A 22,384-nucleotide genomic window follows, 5' to 3' on the forward strand; every position below is an offset into this window, starting at 1 on the left:
AGTATCTTATTAAATATTTTTTAAAAATTATATATATATATATATATATATATATATATATATATATATATATATATATATATATATATATATATATATATATATATATATATATATATATATATATATATATATATATATATATATATATATATATATATATATATATATATATATATAAAGAATACATTTTAATTTTATTATTTTAATTTAAATTATATAAAAAAAAACATTGTTGAGTAAAACCAAAAGATTAAGGTATCAGATTTAAGATTCAGAGGGAGAGTAGATATAACATTTAAAACAATGATTTTTGCTGCTTGTTGAAACTACATATTTAAAATGAGTTGAAAAAACACAATTCTTGATTTTTTTTTTTGGAACAATTTAATTGTTTTAAGTTCAATTCACTTAAATTTGTAAAAAAAAAAATTTAAGTTAAATACATTTTTGTTAGGTCAATATGAAACAATTGTGTGGAAAACTGCATTTTTGGTGTAAAACTACATTTTAAATGAAAAAATAAAACTTAAATATTGAAGATTGGGTAAAACCAAAAGATTTGAGGAAAAACAGACATGACAAAAAATAACTCAAGATTTGAAGTGAATTTAATTTTTTAAAACTGAAGTCATCAATTAAAGCATGTTAGAAATGTTGGTAACTTGAATATAGTTAGAATGTGGTATATGATAAATAAATAACTTTCATGGAGTTTTGGCTGCATGGAAAAATCCCTTTTCTGTGGCTCGCATGGCCTATAATTTCCGACAATACGCAGATATATCAGTCCACAGTCCAAACATCAAATGTATCAAGCATCCAACAAGAATGTAACACATTTAGCAAAACAAGACCATGTTTGCAACAAAAACGGCACAGCATAAACAATTAAATTCTCTGAAAAGGCCTTGAACATTAAACGATAAAGAGTGACAGGTCGAAATAAAACCCACTCATGCGTAACTGCATGGCAGTTACTTTAAGGAATCACCCCACATTATTGCTCTTCATGTGGGTGAGCGTTTCGTAGGCGGTGTTCAAGTGTACGAACAGCATTTTTCCCGCCAGAGTCACGGTTCTTTCATATCAGAATGGCAGAAAAGGCAGAAGCGATGATCACATGACGCCTACGCCAAAGGAGGACAACAGACCAGGTCAATGACCAAACACATACACAATGAATGCTTCTGGATAAACAAACACACCATAAAGACAGATTCTGGAGAAAACAACACGTGTTTGAGCGCTGGAGAGACAGACGGACGGCAGAGAGAATGATAGAGAGACTGAGAGGGAAAAAGATAGATGGAGAGGAGGAAAAGAGGTTATTTGATGCAAGAGTGCCATCTAAAGGCAGGTGATGTACTGCTGGAGGTTTAGGAGGATAAGGTGGCTCACTTTTTAAAGGCATTCATTTCATGATGAATGCTATTGAATGATAGATTCATAAAGGGGGAAAAATATTAATTAAAATAACACTCCATACTGATAATGAAGAAAAATAAGAAAAAACATCTGCAGATAAAGTAATAAAGAAATAATAAAAAAATGCATATAAATAAATAACACTGCAAAAATGCTGGGTTCCAAACAATTCCTCCCGTTTTCCCCAACACAAATTAAGTTGACTTAAAAGTTTTACAAATTTAAGTGGATTGAAAATAAAACAATAAATATGGTTAAACTAAATTCTGTTTAGCATCTTTATTTATGTAACAACAATTGTTTTGTTATATTGTACAAGTAATATTTACTAAATACAATGCATTAAGTCTTAATACAAATATTGAAATTTCAAATAAAGTTATATTATATTATATGTAAATACATAATTTCTAGTGGAAATTTGTATGCACTAAACTATTTTGATAAATAAATTCAATATCATGTGTGCTAGAAGTATAAGTAATTTATGTCAAAATTCAAATAAGAAATCTGTACTAAACAATAAAGTCAAAAAGAAATATATAATGAATAAATAAAGATTTGTTAAGTAATAAAAATGGAATTTGCAAAATGAAATAATCTTTGCTAGGTGTTAATATTTATCATATCAATCGATTTTCAATAAGGAATCCTTAATAAAGCATTTGCCTAAGAACCCTAATACTCTAATTGAAATAATCAATGCATGATTTATGCTATGTCCAAATAATTAACAGAATAGAAACATTCCAAAGGCCTAAAAGTCAAACAGATGTTGATGCATGAATTTATATGAGAAAAAACAAGATAAATATTGCTAAAAACATTGTTTAGAAAGTAAAAACTAATAAAACTTAAATATTTAGCCTTTCTACCCCTCAGGTGCCCTTTCATAACTGATTTATTTGCATCTTTTAAGGGACCTATTCTACTAATAAGCAGCATGGAGGAAACATATGAGTGATTAAAAGTATAAAGATTTTATAGCAATAAAATTACACACTTTGCCAATTACTGAATAAACAAATAAACAAGCAACTCAATTTGTTGTTGTTTTTTTCATAATATCAACACTTTCATATATTTTATCTCAACTAGATAACCAATGAATATAACTACAACTCAAAACCAGTAACTCCAATCACACAGAAAATGTATAGCTAACAAATGTAATGCAGATAAAGATACTCTCACACTGTACCCGGGTCAGTTCTTACGGTTAACGCATGTTCAGGTTATTACAAACAGCAATACAGATATATAATATCAGATATTGGGTCTGTGTTTGGTTAAGTTTTTTTCTATGATGATAATAAAGCAGAGATAATATAAGCTTGCCTTTGATCATACCTGAATCTGACGACTTTACACTTTGCACAAGCGGTTCGGCTACGAAGAGGATCAAGTTTGAACCCAAAACTGCCTCAGACAGAGAATGAAAGAGCGGCGGCAGAACCCAAAGAATAGGAGTGTGACAAAAGACAAAAAAAAAAAAAAAAGCACAGAGGATCAAGCGTTTTACGAAGATCTCAATGAAAAGTGGCCTAATTTCTGAGTGAAACCTGAGAGAATGTGAACATTTGGACTGGAAATTTAAAAACAAAATAAATAAACTAACAATAAATAAAGTAATACATTCAATTAAAAATGAACTATTAACTTTAATTTAAAGTTAATCATTTTTTTATTAACTTTTATTTATTATCTTTACTTTTACACACTTTCCTGAGCATCAAACTAACAAAAAAGTTCAATAATAATTATTTAGATTAAAAAATTGTCAATGAATAACGAACAAGAATTAAAAATATACAATGCCATTAATTTATATTATATTTTAGGTAGGTGAGTTTATCGAACCCAAGATACTTTGACAGTGTCAAGTGATTGCCGTGACTCACTGCACATCCTCTCCACATAGCCTTTCTGAGCATTTATACTTCTGCATTTTGTAGTTGTTTCTCTACAATAAACTTCAGAAACTCTAGTAGGCAGTAGAGTTTCTAAACACAGGCACTTTCTTGCTAGTGTTTTGAGTTACCCCGGAAATGTGTTACTGTAACAGTTCAAACTAGCACTCATTAAAAAAAGAAAGTGGTAAGAACTGGCGACTCTTCAACAAACTTAACTATCAAATAAACAAAACAAAAATATCCATCCAGAGCTCAAGGCTTGTCAAAAACTTGGGCCAGTGGCCTCAATCTACTCCCATGGCTCTTAGCCCCACCCACACTCATAACAACAATACTTCTTAGCCAGCCAAATCCCACATATTCCACTCTGCATCATCATGACGTGTAGTTACATTTTTTGTGCGTCAAGGCCAATTTATACTGTGTAAGGTGCATAGCCATTGTAGTCTCATATCCCCTACACCATAACCTGATGTAGAACCTTGAGCGCAAATTTCTTTAACTACAGTAGTGTTAAGAGTAAGAATCCATTTTGTGCGACTTTTCCAGTGTTTTTCAATGTAAACACACGCTTGCCGGACATATGTGACCATTACACTCGCATGCTTTTTGGATGTCGCGTTAAGTCAAAAGAACTTCAACTTTTACATGTAGTGCTGCTCATCACTGTCAGTACCAAAGAAGTGAACCAATCTGAAGACCTTGGAGGCAGTACAAACGTGGCAAGTTTCTGTTTGCAGGCACTCCGTGGCTGTCTAGATACCCTCATGCTTTTGTCAAACCATTCCAATGCATTGTGTCTCGTGTTTTTAGAACCAAAGACACATTCAATGTGAATGATTCCTTATGCTGCGTTCACACCAGACGCGGAACGCGCGTCAAGCACGAGTGATTTACATGTTAAGTCAATGCAAGCGCGCGAATAGACATCCTGCGGCGCGATACGCGCGAATGGCGCGGTGCGAATAGCACGAGTTGGAAAATCTGAACTTCAGCGGATATTCGCGCCGCGTTAACCAATCAGAAGCTTGCTCTTGTGGGGGCGTGATTGTGGCGTAGAACCTGTTGATGGTGTCCCGGTGGAAATCCTCCAGGTGACACCAACAACAAGTCATCAAACTGGGCTTGGCTCAGTCAGAAGCAACGCTGAAAGTCTCCGTCATCCAGGTTCAGTTTCTGGAGGAGTTTATGAGCTCACAGAGCTGGATGCACCTCTGAAAGGATGTAGTGGACTCAGACAGGACCCTAAACGTATCGACGCAAATTAACACTGTTATTTTCTTAATAAAATCCATGTTAGCCATTTAGCTATGAAGCTAGAGTCACCGGGCAAACAGAAGCCCTGCCCATCACGTGAATCCGCGTCTGTTTTTAAGTGAATTTGACACGCGATTGAATCGGATTTGTCGTGCAAATGAAGCGGGGGTTGACGCGCGAATGAAGCGAGTAAACTCAAATGTTCACGCGGTTATTTATACGCGAATAGAGTGATTTATCCACGCGTTCCGCGTCTGGTGTGAACACAGCATAACACTCACATCTTTTAACGCACCGTACATGAGAACTGTGCTTTTAAGATGTCATGTCAAGTTAAAAGAACACACTTTTACAAGCAGAGCTGCTCATTAATGTCAGTTCCAAAGCAGCACAGAACAAGAACAACTCAGAGGCGGAGCAAGTGTTAAAAGTTTCTGTTGACAGGTCCTCAGCGGTAGTGTCTGGACACCCTTATGCTCTACATAGCACTTTTTTTTTATATTGTCAAATGCTGCATCTCATGTTTTTAGTTGCAAAGGATTCTGTATGAATTAACTCCAACTGTTACAGTAGCATACCATGCATTCTGGCATAAACGTAAAATACCAGCAAAAAAACTTACAATATAACATAGAAACCCCAATGCCAACTAGCGATTCCCAAAAGTTGGCTAAGTGCAGCGGATCCCCCATGGGATACGACAATCACTTTACATAGTAAAGCGGACATTCGCGCCGCGTTAACCAAAAAATAAAGGGAAAATTAGATAAAATGGTTTCTCAGTTTGCAGAAACTAACATTTTTATTATGTCATGGTAGTGTCTCAGGAAGTTACTTTTCACCCTCTTTAACATATGGTGGAAACGATTCAATTTGCTAAATAAACCCTCTACAATGTGTGTAAATCACTAGCATTAACAACCAAATTTTACACTAAGGTCAATGACAAATTATGTCTAAATGAGTTTGGTGTTTTAGAATAAGTTTGGTGAAGATCCATTTTCACTCGTTTGCTCTTGAGCAGACTGACTAAATGTTCAAGAAACTAAGACATTAACATTACGTTTACAGTTTAATTTCTTTGAATCAGTTAGAACAAACACAGACAATGTGATTAAGAAACCAGAGAGATTCACTAGTAGCAATGAGTTCTTAATTTGTTAAGAATGGTTTAAATGGTTAACCAACTGATGTCTTGAAAAAGTAATTTTTTATGATTTCAATTATCAAATCAAAATGTATAACCTTTTTTAAGATGAAAAGACTCATAAAAAATGCATATGAAAAATGTAACAATGACTAAATATTTGATGAGAAAAGTTACCAATTTAATGACTAACGAAGATTCTATCTGCTATTTATCAATATAGTTTAATTCCATAGCAAAGTGTCAATACAGAGTTGAAATGGCAAATAAGCAACTTTGGTTGAAAACATAACTTTTAGGCCTAAACAATTAATTAGAAAATACTAAAAAGCAGTGAATATATTTCAAACATCTCGCTAAAAAGTGGTTAAAATTGGACTAACTAATTTGTGACTTTCTTTTTACTTTTTTAACAAAAGAAGATATTTTGAAGAATGTTGGAAACCAGTAGCCAGAAGCTATGTTTTCAAAGATGCGAATTAGACTTAAGCGAAAAACTGGGACATCGCATAAAAGGTTTATAAATTAAGCATCATTTACATCCAATGAAAACAAAATTGTCACTTTTTAATATATTGGTGGCAAAAATCAAAAAGAAAAATGAAATTGGAAAAATAATATATTACTTGCATCTCGGAAGACAAGCAATGAATGTGCAGTGGCTTTTGGAGGCCTTGCTTTTGTTATCACATGATCTGGTAAATCAAAAATTGCATGACGACTTTTTTGATTAATTTAATCTATAAATGTTTTTCGATTGTTGTTTATGTACAGTTTTTGTCATACCAGAAAAAAAAGTTGATCCTACTCAGTTATGTGGATAAGTTTAGGCACATTTTCAAAATTCCTGCACATCTTTGCATTTCCTACTAGCATATTTAAAAAAAAAAGCAATATAACAAAATGGGTAGATTGAAACATAGCTATTGGCATCCATAATCGCAAAAAAACCTACACATTTCAAACATACTACAAAATATTAATTTTTTATATGAAAGTCGAACAGGTTTGTATACATGTTGATTTTGGTTTGGGATTTTTTTTGGGGTTAGCCATTTAATATAAGGGAAACCTGAGAGAATGTGAGACTTTGGACTGGATAGAAAAGACCGGAGTGCAAGCACACAGGCGTTTTGTGTTAGCACACCTGGGCAGAGGAGGGCAGCGCTCTCTCCAGGACTGATCCTGGGTCAGGTGACCTCTCCATCAGCTCCTGTCTGTCTGCCGTCCGCGCACACACTCAGAACGGGTTTACGGTACCAGGCCCAGTGCAGCAGGGAGCCACCCAGACCTGTCAGTCAGAGAGTGGCAGCGGGGCTTTCTGTCTGACGGAGGGAGGTAAACGGTTGTGACAGGGGGCAGGAGGGTTGGCTTGAGCCATCTATCATAAAGCCACGACAGAGTAACATAAGACCAGAGGCTTCCCTCCACAGACAGCAGCTAACAAACACATCTGAAGGAGGAAAGAGAACATTTCTGTCGTCAGCCGGTTGCGCTGCTGTTGATAAAACCCATATGAATAATATCTGTTGTCAAGAAGGGAATTAGATATTTAGCAGACTGTAACAACTGCTCTTTTTATACAATAACAACAAAATGAGACTAAGAACTGTGAGCTCCATAAATGATAAAAATTTGGGCTTTTTCTTTTTTTGATGACCGCATTTTATGCGTTTAAGATAATTTCAACCATGGAGCAAATTATAGGTTGCCATTTAGGTCGTGAATAAAGCATTTATTTACACACTTATTTTGAGTCACAAATATATTTGTGTATAACAAAATTTTGTAGCTACAAAAAATGATAAAGTTTACCTAATTTGATGGGTGTTTTAACTAGCGTAATTTACACACAAGCAAAGTCTTGTCACCTGAAACATGCTACAACTTAAAAGGATTTTAAAGTTAAGTTTAAGATTAGTGTAAAGAACGCAAAACCTGCACAAAGCATGCATTTGTTTTAGACTTGTCAATTAAAACGAATCGATATTTTGTTTAAAACATTCAGTGACGTATTAGCAACTTATAGAACGCCTTAAACCTCAATCATTTAAAACATACACCCATGCATTTATAATGTTCTTATAATCATGAATGTAATAACAAAAAGTTGCAGTTATATATTAGTCTTTATTCTTTAATATTAAATATTTTGTATGTTATACTATTTTCTATGTATTATTAATGTTTTGTTCCTGTCCACAATGCAATTAATATAATTAGAAAAAAAACATTAAGAGATAGATTATTTTATGTTTTGTTTTGCACAACTTGGCTGAAACCAAAATGATCCGAGTTGGGTGTAAGGCATTCCACAGTAACGCGTTACTCTATTCTAATTATTTTTTTTGGGGAACGCAGTAATTTAACAACTTACACTTTAAATTTGTAATTTGATTACAGTTACTAAAGGAAATATAATTGTGTTACATGCATATAGTTTTTTAGAAGAAAAAAAATGTTTCTTTTAAATAATGTTTTCCATTGCAATGTCAGTTAATAAGCATGTGTTTTTAAATTGCTGGAGAACACAAGCTGAAATGGCTGTTGACAACAGTGGTTGCTTCTTTAAATGGAAATACAGACATTACTTGGTTTTCATTGAGCATAAAAACTAAAATACTGCTGTGAAACGCTGTCTATGTCCAGTCTCCAAAGAACTTTTGACTGCTTTTAACTCGACCAGCAACTTGTTAATGCACTTGAATAGAAAGCATTACATGACAATACTAGTCACCAAGGAGGACAAAAACACATACGGCGGTCAAACTCAGCCTCAACAGGCTAAATTGGATTTTCGTGCAGGATCGGGAGTGAAGGTATCTTCTGAATGTAAAGAGCTGCTTATGGGACTGTTCACATATCGTGTCTTTTGCACTTGCAAGTTCATTTTTCCAATAAAGAAGCACACATGGCTTGCGCACACATATTCAGTGCGCATATTGAGCATGCTCGCATTTTCAAGGTGCACAAGTTGAAAAGAGTTACACGACGATAAGCTTCATGCTTTGTATGAATTATACACATTTCATTAGACTAAGGGCCTACTCACACTATGCTATCCGAATCATGCACAGGCCCGTTTCGAGGATCGTTTGAGAAGTGTGAGTGCTCTGAATTGGGCTCAGGCACGGTTCACTTGGTCGGCCCTGGCCCGGTTGGAAGAGGTGTGCTAGACTGCGGTTTACTTGGGCTTTAGCACGATTTGCTTATAATGTGAGTGCAGAGCACGCCTGAGCCAGAAACTGAAGACGAGACGTGACTTTTACGGGACTGTTTTATATGGATTTTTTTAATCATTCTTACTGTTCAATGAACGCAAACTGTCGTAGATTATTAAAGACACAAACCACTCACTGCACGACAGCTGCACCTTCAGCAAACCACCTAATTCCTGCAGCACAAGGACTTTATGATTGTATTTGAGCGTCAAAAGTGGCTGATCTGTTCAGCGAAATACTTGACTGCGTGTCACTGTATCCCAAACGACTAAAATGATTTAACTTAAGAAATCTCCACTGTGCTGAGCAAAAGCGGTTCTGTACTGAACAGCACATCATCGATGAGGCAAGCGTGCCCAGGCCCGCATGTAATGTGAGTGCGGGCCGTTGGGGGGGAGGGGACAAGCGTGCTTTGGCCCGTTTCAAGGCAACTGTAGTGTGAGTACGCCTTAATTATCTCAGACAAACTCAAAACACCCATACCATGCAGTACTTTTGCATACTATGGATTAAAGACAAATAGGTTTGAAACAAGTGAACGATAAGATAATTTTAAGTTTTAGGCGAACTCTTTAAGTCTTTTGAATACGTCAAGCTGCTGTGATCAACCCATTGTAATGTTCATCAATGAATAGTAAACTCCTGAAAGAGCTGCAGTTTATTATGTATTTTATGGGTATATTTTATGTATTTTAAAATAACCCTTACAGTAATTAGTAATCTGATTACTTTTTCCATTAAGTAAATAGTAATGTAATCATATTACCATTTTTCAGTAGTAGTCAGTAATTTGTAATCTATTACTTTTTAAAGTAACTTACCCAATACTACCTTTGACACATATATTATTTCAGAATTTCTATTATTAATCTCTTAAATTTCATGGAATGTTTTTCAATACAATATTAATGAAATAATAATAAAAACAAATATTTAAAATTTATCTTCAAAAGAAAAACATTAAAGTATTCTATCATATTCAAGTTAAAACTCGAAACAGTGAGGTGAGATGGGGGTTTATACTACTAATAATTATTATTATTGATGTTTTTATTACTACTACAACACATATTATATAAACAAACAAGTCCTGACAAGTTTGGACATGGAACAGTAAATTAGCTTTTATAAATAAAGTTAAAAACAGCTTTCATTTTAAATTGCTCTTCATTTAAAGATAATATAGGCTTTAGAAAAAAAAAACATGTATTGCACAAGTTGTACAGATATTGGTTCTTATTGGTGATTACCAGCTTTGGTCACCATCTACTCATGAAAATGAGCAGCATGAACATTCTTTTAAAGCTCTCCTTTTTTCGTTTCTCAGAAGTAAGACTATAAAGACATGAGGGTGAGTAAGAAGTCACAAAATATTCATTTGTGAGTAAACTGAGCCAAAACTGCACTTAAAAAAACATTTTGAGCTGAAGCAAAAGCGACCCATCCGTCCGATTTATTTGATAGCTTTTTAATTTGCTCTTTGATTTGATCTGGATGAGCAAAGTGGCCCGTTTAGGTACAGTATTTTAAAGGGCCAGACGAGCAGAAAGTAAAAAAGACGAATGGATCTGATGGCGCCGAAGCTTTGTAAAAAGAGTTCGAGGGATGGACGAGAGACAAAGAGAGAGAGAGAGGAATAGAGGGAGGAAGAATAAATCTGCACTCTTCCATCGATCCCAATCCTTTCTGCTCTCATCTTATCTTCGGGTCTGAGGGAGCCAGGCAAGTTTAAATGATTCTGACCTTGTCCGACATAAATAGTCAGAAAACTACAAAGAGCAGATAGCCCTCTCTCTCTCCGTGAGCAAAGGGGGACAAGGAAGGGAAATACATTGAGATAAGAGGAGGGGAGAGAGATAATACAGGAGTTACTACATCAGCGAGAGTGTCACAGACAGACATAAACAGCACACCGAAGACCCTTCACTAGCGATAGGGTACAGCGGCCCAATAGGGAACAGTTACGCATGTTTCTGTGGCAGAAAAGGCCGTTCTGGACATCAAAATTGGCCACTTAAACCTGCTGAATCAGGGACTGCTAGTGTAAGGATAAGATTGTGTTGGGTTATATTAGTATACTTCTTTTATCGCATCCTTTTTGGTGCTTAATTGAACTGTATGGAAAGGAGCAGCATTAACATTCTTTAAAACGTCCTAATTCATTCATTTTGGGTAAACTAATCATGATTAGAATGATAAGAATGACTTAATACTAATATGACAAATGAATGTGGATTTTAGTTTATAATATTAATAGTGATGAATAATAAAACATATTATTATTGCTTATAAATATATTTATTATGCATTTAGTTTTTTATTAATTAAAGATGTTTTTACCAGTAGGGTGTTCACTTGGTTCACATGGCTATTGTTTTAGTTTTACATTATAAATGCATACTTTTAGCACACTGTATTAGTTTACAAAAATATAAGTAAACTAATATAAATTTGTGTTTTCTTTTTAACTGCTTAATTTTATGATACTGCATTGGTATTTAAAAATATTAGTGAATTAATTGTGAATTATATTTATTGTGAATTATTAGTGAATTATAACCAAGAAAGTGTTTATTTATGGCTAATATTACGGTTTTAAAAGTATAAATGTATAACATTAGAACAAAACTAAATTGTTTTTAAAATATTTTAAATTATGTTTAACTACAATTTTAAAACTCTAAATACAATTGTTATTACTATTTGTAAATTTTCTTCATCTTTTTTTAAACAAATTTTAAAATCAATTATTTTGTATTAAATTAGAAAGTTAGCTCAATAAAATTAAAACAAAATAAAATAAACACAATAAAGACCCCCAGCCAGATGACTTATTTGTCTCAAATCCTAAACATTTGTCAATTAGTCTTAAGTATGCCTCCAAACCATTACCATCCAGCCAAACATTCACTCCAGCTCATACGATATACACATGATACTTTCAACTGACCTGAAAGAAACGTAGAGTTAGAGAGACAGTAATGACTATTATACTTAAAAGACAAAATTTCCTTTCATCAGGTGGGCTTCTCCTGGCTACGGGAGCGTGCCCTCACCAATCAGAGCGGGCCCTGGGCCCTATTCTCTCTAAAGAAGATGTGAATGTCGTGGCGGAAGAAAAGGAGAAAAGACGGAGGCCTTTAATATTCATTCTTTTCTCTTTCTAGAGTGTAACGGCTGCACCTGACATCTACGGAAACTGTGCAAATCTCTTCATGCATTGTCAGGCTCTCCTCTAATCATTTTACGCCCTTGTGAAGCTTTGAAAAGAGCCGATAACGAAGCGAGTCAAATACAGAGCTCGCTCAATTCAGAAGTTAACAGAGGCAGGGAACGCGCGAGAGCAGAGACTGAGGAAATAATCAGCAGTCCTGGACCAGCAGATCCGCTTTCTACACTTCCAGAGAGAAGCGCGATGTGATGCAACAAAACTAGCTCTGTCACTCATATGGTGTGGAAGAGTTGATTGTGTTAATAATAGACAGAGACTGAATACAAGTCTTGCAGAACTACAAAACTAAAGTTATAATGAACAAAGTTGCCAGTGAAGAGCTTTGTCTATGATGCACAGTGATGGGAATAACCAATATTATCTCACAGCAATTCGTAACTTTTTGATTTAGTGGCTAATTCGTATGAATTCCTACGATCTCATTCGTACAATTTAGCATGATTTGCTCATCCCCAAACACGGCTGGGTGCCATGCCTCCTTTTTAAAATCGTACATTTTTGTACAAGTGAACTTGTATGAATTCGTACAAATTAGCATGATTTGCTCATCCCCCAAATGCGGTTGGGTTTAGGGGTGGGGTTGGGTGCCATGCCTCCTTTTTAAAATCATACATTTTTGTACAACTAAACTCAAAAATCTAAATACAACTGAACTACAAATTCACGATAAAACAACAAGGCGTAAAATACTTACATCTCCTCGCGAGATCAGACTAGAATAACCAATGCTATCTTGTGGCAATTCGTAACTTTTTAATTTAGTAGCTCATTTATATGAATTTGTACAATCTCATTCGTGCAATTTAGTACAATTTTCTCATTCCCAAACGGTTAGGTTTAGAGATGAGGTTGTGTGCCACACCTCCTTTTTAAAACTGTACATTTTCTTACAACTTGTATGAATTCATACAAATTAGTAAGATTTGCTCATCCCCCTCCTTTTAAAAATGGTACATTTTCGCCTGACTGAACTCGAATAAGTACAAGTTCACCACTAAACTGACAATGTATAAAATACTTTAATTTCCTCATGAGATCAGACTGCAATAACCAATGCTATTTTGTGGCAATACTTAACATTTTCTTTTTTATTTAATGGCTAATTTGTACGATCCTGTTTGTACAATTTAGTATGATTTGCTCATATAGTGATGTTTGGGTTTAGGGTTTAAAAAAATAAAAAAATAAAAATCTTACATATTGGTACATGTGAGTTTGTACAAATTTTCCACTAAATTGACAAAAAGGTAAGATAGTTACGTCTGCTCATGAGATTAGACTGGAATAATGGAATTATAAAAAAACAACATTTCTTGTGTTTCTTGTTTTAGTATCAAATCAAACAAATTACTGTTTTTTGTTACAACTCCGTTAACATTTCTGACTATAAAATGTGACACTTTTTTAATTGATACAATATATAGTTTGTTTTAATTGAGCAATTCTCATTGGGGTAGAATGAAGGTTGCTTTAAGGAAAGTCATTTTACTCAGCGTCCATATTTTAAACTCCTCTGTTGAAATTAATAAAATTAAACATCAACTGTCTCTTAAGTTTCGTTTCTAAACATTTAAATCACAGAAAATAAGCTTTTTTTCAGGTTGCTCAGGCTAATGTGCATGTGCACTTGATAATAATAATAATAATGATACTAATTCCTCAAATTGATATGGCGCTGTTTTGGACACTCAAATCGCTTTACACAATGGTGGAATCTCCTCATCCACCACCAGTGTACAGAATCTACCTGAATGACGCAACAGCAGCCATATTGTGCCAGGCTGCACACCACACACCAGCTTATCGTTGAAGAGGAGACGAAGAGTGATGAAGTCATTTATGACATGGGGATGGTTAAAAGGCCATGATGGACAGTGGCCAGTAAGCAAATTTGGCTAGAATGATGGGGTTACGCCCCAACTCTTTTTTCGAAGGACATCCTGTGATTTTTAATGATCACAGAGAGTCAGGACCTCAGTTTATAGTCTCATCCGAAAGACAGAGCTCACTGAGCAGTATAGAGTCCCCATGTATATACTGGGGCATTAGGACCCATTTTAGGCGGCAGGATCAACTTGAAGTGAACAATATCATGACACTAACCTCATTAATGGCCTTGTTACACATTATAATGCCTCTTCCAATGGCATTGGTTTTTTAAAGCAATTTCCAACTTGTTCTTGATGACAAAACTCTTCCTAAAAAAACAGCAACCTCTTGATTTACAAGTTTGTGGGAGTTTGAGTAGTTGCTGACATGTGAGGTGAAAATTCATTTTATTCATCTTAATAATTAATAATCCTAATCTAATTAATTAATAATCTTAATTCAACTAATTTGTTCTAATTATAAAGGTCTGTTATTTTATTATTCCATAAATGTACTGTTTTAGTTAGACTAAGTGTGACCACTTTAACATCTGTTTATCACCGGACAAGATCTGGATAAGTACGTGGTGATTTAACAAGCATCATGTTTGATTGGGAGGTAAGACTGAAATGTAGATAGTCAAAAATGAAGTTTGAACGCTGATGTAACTGTGACTCATCCTGTATGTTTATTGATGACCTTGTGGGCATTACAAATTAAAAAGAGAACACACTCTGTTTCTGTGTCTCACTCTGAAGAAACTGTCTTTTAAAAGACACTTTGGGTAAGAATTTGTTTTCTTGACCACTGAGAGAGCCTCCTTAAAGAAAATTGCCACTACACATGATGTGTGTTGGATGGGACTTGCTTTACTTTGCATTCATTTCATACAGATTAGAAAACCAATATTAAAAAAAAAAAAAAACATTCATATTTAAGCGTAGTTGGTTACACTTGTTAAAAATCTTTGTCTTAAAATGACAAAAAAAGCAAAAATTCTGTCTTCCTTTATTTACCCTTGGATTGTTGTGTTGTTCTGATGAACAAAAATAAGAAATTTTGCAGAATGATGGAAATCCATATCTAATAACTTCTAAAGTATTTCTTTTTTTTACAAGGAACATCAATGGTTACCGGTTTCTAACATTCTTTAAAATATCTTTTTTTGCAATGTTCACAACAAACACAAAACTCAAACAGATTTGAAACAAGTAGTCAAGGGAGAGTAAACGATGACAGAAAATAACAACAGTATTTGCAAGAACTATCTCTTGAGCAACAGGACATCATGTTGCCTGATTCCTTATTTTATGCTGGTATTCACATTTCATTGGTTCAAACTCCTATTCTTATATTAAACATAAAAAAAAAAGCGAAAAGTATAACAGGGATTGTGTCGCAGTGCACAGTTTGAATGCTGTCAGGAGGGACAGACAAATGACTTCAAAAAGAAAAACTTGTCAAGTCGTGCTTGGTAAAGGGATGTTGAATTGTGGTAAAGCCATAAAGACCAACAGAAGCATGTTCTTGTGCACAAATATGGATAAAACCGTTTGCATGGCTTCGTTTTGTGGCTGTAAATTTCCAGAGCCGTCATCTTAATCTTGTTCTCTCTCTGCATAGACGGAGAGACTTTATCAGGCTGTGTGATCACTGGTAATTTCAGTGTACAGATGCAATCGCTCTCTCTCTACCTCCCATTACCTTCTTCCCTCAGGACTGAACAACAATACGCTTCCTCACAATAGACAAACAAGAGCCTGTTGACTGGGAGAAGAAAAAAAAACAGCACTGCGGCAACGACGATGACTCAGGATATCTATGTAAATGCGATGAAACTGAGATTGATAAATTATTACCACAAACATTTGATTTAATGTCATTGTTTGTGTTATAGTTGTGAATTGTTATACAGAGCTGTGCTATTACTTTTCTTATATGCTTTTTTTCCCACATAAACAATCTGACAAAAAAGTGAGAACTTTGGGTCATTAAACAGCTAATTAGGTTCAATGATGTTGTTATGAAGCTGTGAGCGGTAATGTGAAATGTGAAAGCAACACTTTCTGTTTTTCTTTTGAAATAAAAGTTGCGTATACAGATTGACCAACAGGCAAATAATAATACTTCATATCAAATTCAAAGACAAAATAAAAATTGAGTCACGCATAAGAGAAAAGAAGAATGTCAAGAAAAAAAAAAAATCAGATGATGGGAAAAGCAAAATAGTGGTCAAATAGCGCCAACCGGTGGATAATTAAGTAACTGCAGAAGTGAATTACAAATAATTGAAGAAAATGTCGTGATAAGGTGATTGAGGAAGCCTCCTTTGAAATATATATTTGTTAACTGAAATTAAGAAATTAAATTATAAAAAAATGAGATATTTCATGAAAAAAAATTATTTAAAGAAAATGACATTAAACCTAAATAGAAATCTAAAAATTCTAATATAAATGACAAATAATATTAAATTAAAATACAAATTAAATTTAAGCAAGTAAGAAAAAAAATATGATAGTCAAATTGTGAATACGATAAAATTTACAATGTATGATTGAAAAAATTACTCATGTTCAAAACTATAATATAATTGACAAATAATGGTAAGTAATGTTTTTAAACACAAACAAACGCATTAATGATATCAATTTGTGAATAAATACTATAAGATTTTTTAACTGCATGATAACGTCTGTAATATATCCATCAGATGTTTATCAAATAAAATTTTTTAAGATAATATTACCCAAAAAAGTGCTATTTTTTCTAACATCAGCATATTATGATTACAAATGTGATACTTTATGGCACAGTTCAACAAAAAAATAACAATTATCCACTCATGAAGGCTGTCACTTCTTCCTAAGTAAATCAACAATTGTTTAAATAAGCAATTCAGTGAATCACTCATTAAGAGTGATTAAAATTTAATGACTCTAACTTGAGTCTAAAGTAGTCTTGCAAAGCCAGACCTCATATTGACGGCTGAAGGTTTTGAAACTTTGGACGCTTTGAATGGTCGGGCACCACCTGTTTTGGTGTTAAAGTTTAACCAACCAAACATGTTTTGTTTTGTGGCGCAAAAACCATGTTTGTGGATGTGGAAAGTCCTCAGAATAACAACTTGTCACATAACCGTGCATCATTCATTCACAAACGTCTTTAAAATTAACATCAACATCAATATCCTTAATAATCTTTCTGCAACTACATGCATGACAAGATCACAAAAGCTGCAATGAAAGTTTTCTTTGTTCTGTAAAAGCAAGGTTTTGTTGTATTTGTGAATATCCACCAAAATATAAAAAATACTGAGATGTCTTTCTCTTATTTTTATAACTAAAACGACTAATCTTCAAATGTAAGCAAATATAAGCAATATAAGCAAACTTGCAAGTTTGTTGACAATATGAGTTGAAGCTTTTAAGAAGTGGTCATTGCATACTTTTAATAACCCAGCGTTTAAGTCAAACCCAAAATTAAGGCAATAAATCAGAGTCATGAATGTTTCTGAAAAAAAAAAAAAAAGTTATGATACAAGTTATACAGGGCAGCGCGGTGGCTCAGTGTTTAGCACGGTCACCTCAGAGCAAGAAGGTCACTTTTTCAAGTCTGGCTAAGCATTTCAGTGTGAAGTGTGCATGTTCTCCCTGTGTTGGCATGGGTTTCCTCCATGCTCTGGTTTCCCTCACAGTCCAAAGACACGCGCTATAGGTGAATCGAATAAACTAAATTGGCTGTAGTGCATGAGTGTGTGTGTGCGTGTGTGTGTGTGAATTAGAGTGTGGGTGTTTCCAAGTACTGGGTTGTGGCTGGAAGGGCATCCGCTTTGTAAAACATAATAGTTGCCGGAATTTTTGGAGTTTCATTCCACTGTGGCGATATAATAGATATAATAGAAACTAAGCTAAAGAAAAATGAATGAAGGAATTAAAAGTTATTCGTTTATTAGTGGGCACAATATAAACATTTCAGCTTTTTTTATCCGCTTAGACTCATTGCCAGGTGGGCTGATAACTGTATACTCGACTAAACCAATCAAGCGTACGACTGAAGATCTCCAAAAGTGTTTTTAGAAAAGTGTACCGAATAGCGCTATCTATTCGCTAGGGCTGGGCGATTAATTGAAAAAGTAATCGAAAACGGCATTCAGACCTATAATCAATGTAATTTTTCCAGGACGATATAGATTACCTTCCCTATGAGTCACATGACCCTGCTCTATTAAAGGCTTTGGCTGATTTCTACTTCTGCGGCCACTTTGCAGCCACATCTGATCTCTGGTCAAGTAGGACGATGTACTCACTCCTGAGATTTACTTTGCATTACATTGAAGCTGTGTGAAAATGCCTTTAGACGACATTTAAAACTTGTTAGTGAACTATGAGGTCAAAAAAATGTATCCATAAATAAAATAATTGTTTATTAATCTTAATCAAGTTAAAATGTTCCATTAATGGAGATTTTGATTTTAGGCCAAATTGCCCAGCCCTACTCTTCACACAAACTGTGTCTGGCGTGAATCCCCCATGAGGCATGAGACTACGCATGAACCAGCCAATATATCAGCAAAAAAACACACTCAGCAATTATATATATCATATTTATTGAAAATAATAATAATAAATTCACCCACAATACTAGTAAAAATATTTTTGATGTCCCAGAACATTTCTCTAGTGTCTCTCTATGTAATTGTTATTGTTTCAGGCCTCCACCAATAATCCAGGATCTATTACATGTCAGCGTTTAATACTTATTTTAAGCCGTTTGTTCTAATCGCAAACTGCAACCGTAGTAAAATAAAAAGAGCACTAGAAACACAAACCACACACGCAAAAAAAAATAAAAATCCATTCACATTTATAACACTCCAACTCGCAGCGGGGCTCCGTAACCGTTGCGGTTTGGAGAGAAATGCATATTGTACCAATTCAATATTTCGGAAGAATATACTGTATGTTTAAACTCTTGTCTGTTTTGCCTATACGAGCGCATGCAGATTTGCGGCGGGAGTTTATTCGGGTGAAACACATCCTCTGACTGATCTATGAGGAAGAAATGAGAGACAGGAACCAAAAAAAAAAATGAAGCAGCACATGGAAATAGAGGAGCGGGAGAAACAGAGACCCTGAGTCTTTCTTCTGGCAGAGGGGCATCCAGCTGAGCTCTGGCTCCAAGCCCAGTTAGACCCCCTGCCCTGACTGGATGATCACACACACATGCACACTTTCTCTTACACACACACACACACACCTGGGATGTGTGCCATCCGGGCCGGACCTTAGCCAGCTTCTCACACACACATGGCTGAAAGCCTACAGCCCGCCGACTTCCTGTTCCTCACACACGGACACCCGCAAACACACCTCACAGCCAGAGAGCTTCCTGTTTGACCCGAAACAACCCGGATCATGTCGGCCCCTCCACCACCCACTGGCACGCAGTGTGTGTGTGTGTATGTGTGTGTGTGTTATGAGCCGGATGGAGTAAGAGTGAAGGACCGCAACACTAGGGAATCATGGAATATGGAGGTTCCGGTGTGTGTGACTCTATGGGACAAAACACTCCACCAATATATAAGTATTTCTGAGACATTAGCCGTGAATAATGTCTTAAAGTGACAGCAGCATAATAATACACTGTTTATGTTGTTATAATTTATCAAAGAACAAATAAAAAAAAATTTATAGCATTATTTTTTTATACGTGAAATCTGTATCAATGTACAATCTGTGTGTAAGGCATGAGGCGATAACCGATTTCAAGATTTACTGCAGTTTGGAAAAGTTTTAAAAAATACTGTGATACCATTCCTACAATATATCCAAAGATGCCTTTTCAAGCTGTAAAGAAATCTGTGTTTTTGAAACTAATAAAGAGAGCACAAGTCAATGATTCATTTGAATTATTTAGCCTGACATGTTTACTGTTCCAAAATTAGATATTAAATGTTTCTCAAACTAAAATATATTGTGTTCAAAGGGGAAAAAAGTTTTTGTTTTTTTACCCAGACATTTCAACAGAATATATTTTAGAGCAGTAATCACAAATACTGTTATACCGAGACATTTTTATCAAAGGCTATTATACCATCAGAATCTTATACTTGTCCATCCCTACTCTGTGTGTTTTAATGCACCCATGTATAACTAAAATAAACTGTTATCTGTTTTTGTGTTATTATTAATACTGTACTATATTAAATATGTACTCACTTAGGAAATCAAACTGCATCAAGACAAAACATAACAAATCAAAAATTGTATAAAAAGCTTGTCATTCAGATATCAGTCTGAATCGATACCCAGTCCTAAAACAAATTATGCTTTTTGGCAAGGTCAAATTTGTAAGTAAATGTTCTGCCTGGTAGAGCTTTTGGTATTTTCTTTATAGTACAGTAAACATATTTGTGTAGATATTACATTAGTGACTGCTGAAAAAAGTTAAGTAAATTAATAATTACCTTATTGATATAATATAATATAATATAATATAATATAATATAATATAATATAATATAATATAATATAATATAATATAATATAATATAATATAGAGCTGTTTTTCTTATGCCAGATTATTTATTGTTTTGGGAAAGAAAAGGTAAAAAAATGTTTAAAAAATAACCAAATAAAGAACCAAATAAATTAATTAATTAAAGCTAGCATACACTGCTGTTTTATTTATTGAAACATATTTTATATTATTTATATCTAAATGGCTGCAAATGTCTGATTATAAATTCAATAATTAATTATTAACTTATAAATATAAATATTCAATATATAACTAATAAATTTGATTAATAATTAAATTTAAGAAGCAATTTGATCCTTCGCAGATCTTTCTGATGTCTCTAAAATAAGCAAATAAAGAACCAAATTAACAAATTATTTAAAGTTAAAATATACTGCTGTTTAATTTTTTAAAACATATTTTATATTTTTTTATATTTAAATGGCAGCAAATTTCAGATTATAAATGAATGAATTAATTATTTTTTAAATTTAATGATTATTAAATAGGAGCAGATATTTGATCCTTTGCAAATCATTCTGATGTTGTTATTTGATGTTCCAAAATGATATTATTATTATTATTTTTTTTTTTTAATTTTCATAACCATCTTATTTTGTTGAAACTACTTGTATTCCAGGATTTTTTCATTTATTTGAAATAGAACTCTTCTGCAACAACATAAATGCCCTAAAAATTTTCAAAAGTGTTAATAATGCATCCTTGTCATAATTTAAAAAAACATATATATATTTTTAATAAAACAAGAGTACATTACAAAAGTACTACAGAAAACGAAAACTACATATAATAAGTCTAGTAACTGTGAGGCTTGAAGTGAAATCCCTAATAAAAAATATTTTCTATTTTGTTTTAGACTACTGTTCGCTTAAGTACACCTTTGTGTGTTTGTGTGTGTGTGTGTGTGTGTGTGTGTGTGTGTGTGTGTCATTAGGGGTTTTATAATGCAAATAAAAAAAAATGTCTTGTACATAATCAAAAACAGACCTTTTTGTTTAGCTAGTAAAATCTAACTGTCACAAACTTGCCAAATTATCAGTAAATAACTAAACAAATACTTAATAATTCAACTCTGATCTGAACTGATGCATGAATATATTGGTTAATATTGGTGAAGGTACATACCTTCCTGCAGGGAGACAAGTGGAGGGAAGTATTCTGGGATGTAGTCTCTCCTCTCACCCCTGAGAGCGTCGCGGGCATCAGTGTCGAAGCCTGCGGCGGGAAACTGCAGAACGCTGCTCTTGCTGATGGGGAACTGAGGGATTGTTTGTGGGTAACCGATAGGCTCAACATTATTTACATAGTCCTCAAGTTCAGCTATACTGACTCCCAGAAACCCAAAAGCCTGGTCTACATCACTCAATCCAGGGTCTGTACGTCCATCTGGGGGGACAACACACACAGAGAGAGATTATAATTTGAACATTTATATGGAATTATTGTTTGTTCAAGATGAGTACTGACTAGGTATGGGACGAAAACCATTTTCAAGGTACACCGCGATTTACAAAAGTCAAGGTTTTAAAATGGCAAGTTTTCTGCTATATCATTCCTAAGGTATGTGTAAGATTTTTTAAGACAATAGTATCTCCAGCAAAAAAAAAGATATCCAAAGATGCCGTTTTAAATTGTTAAGAAACCTGTGTTTTTGAAACCAATGAAGACAGCAGAAGTCAAAGATTCATTTTAATTATTCAGCCTGACATGTTTACTGCTCCATAATACTTTAAATGTTTCTCAAAATGAAATATATTGTTCTCAAAGGGGAATT

At 34.1% G+C, this 22,384-nt stretch overlaps 1 protein-coding gene and 1 long non-coding RNA gene across 2 annotated transcripts in view; one reads left to right on the plus strand and one right to left on the minus strand.

Moving 5' to 3' along the window:
• Positions 1 to 22,384, minus strand: part of taf3 (TAF3 RNA polymerase II, TATA box binding protein (TBP)-associated facto) — an 84,516-nt gene that overhangs the window by 59,890 nt on the left and 2,242 nt on the right. Inside the window, 1 exon segment of the mRNA NM_001042744.3 lies at positions 21,736 to 21,996. Coding sequence (NP_001036209.2) covers positions 21,736 to 21,996 — 261 coding nt within the window.
• Positions 6,525 to 9,900, plus strand: LOC148679949 (uncharacterized). Its single transcript, XR_015942431.1, has 3 exons — positions 6,525 to 7,533; positions 7,674 to 9,326; positions 9,530 to 9,900. It is a non-coding gene; the product is annotated as an uncharacterized LOC148679949 (long non-coding RNA).

This window comes from Danio rerio, chromosome 4, assembly GCF_052040795.2.
Source record: "Danio rerio strain M-AB ecotype USA chromosome 4, GRCz13ab, whole genome shotgun sequence".
In the NCBI taxonomy this organism is placed as follows: domain Eukaryota; kingdom Metazoa; phylum Chordata; class Actinopteri; order Cypriniformes; family Danionidae; genus Danio; species Danio rerio.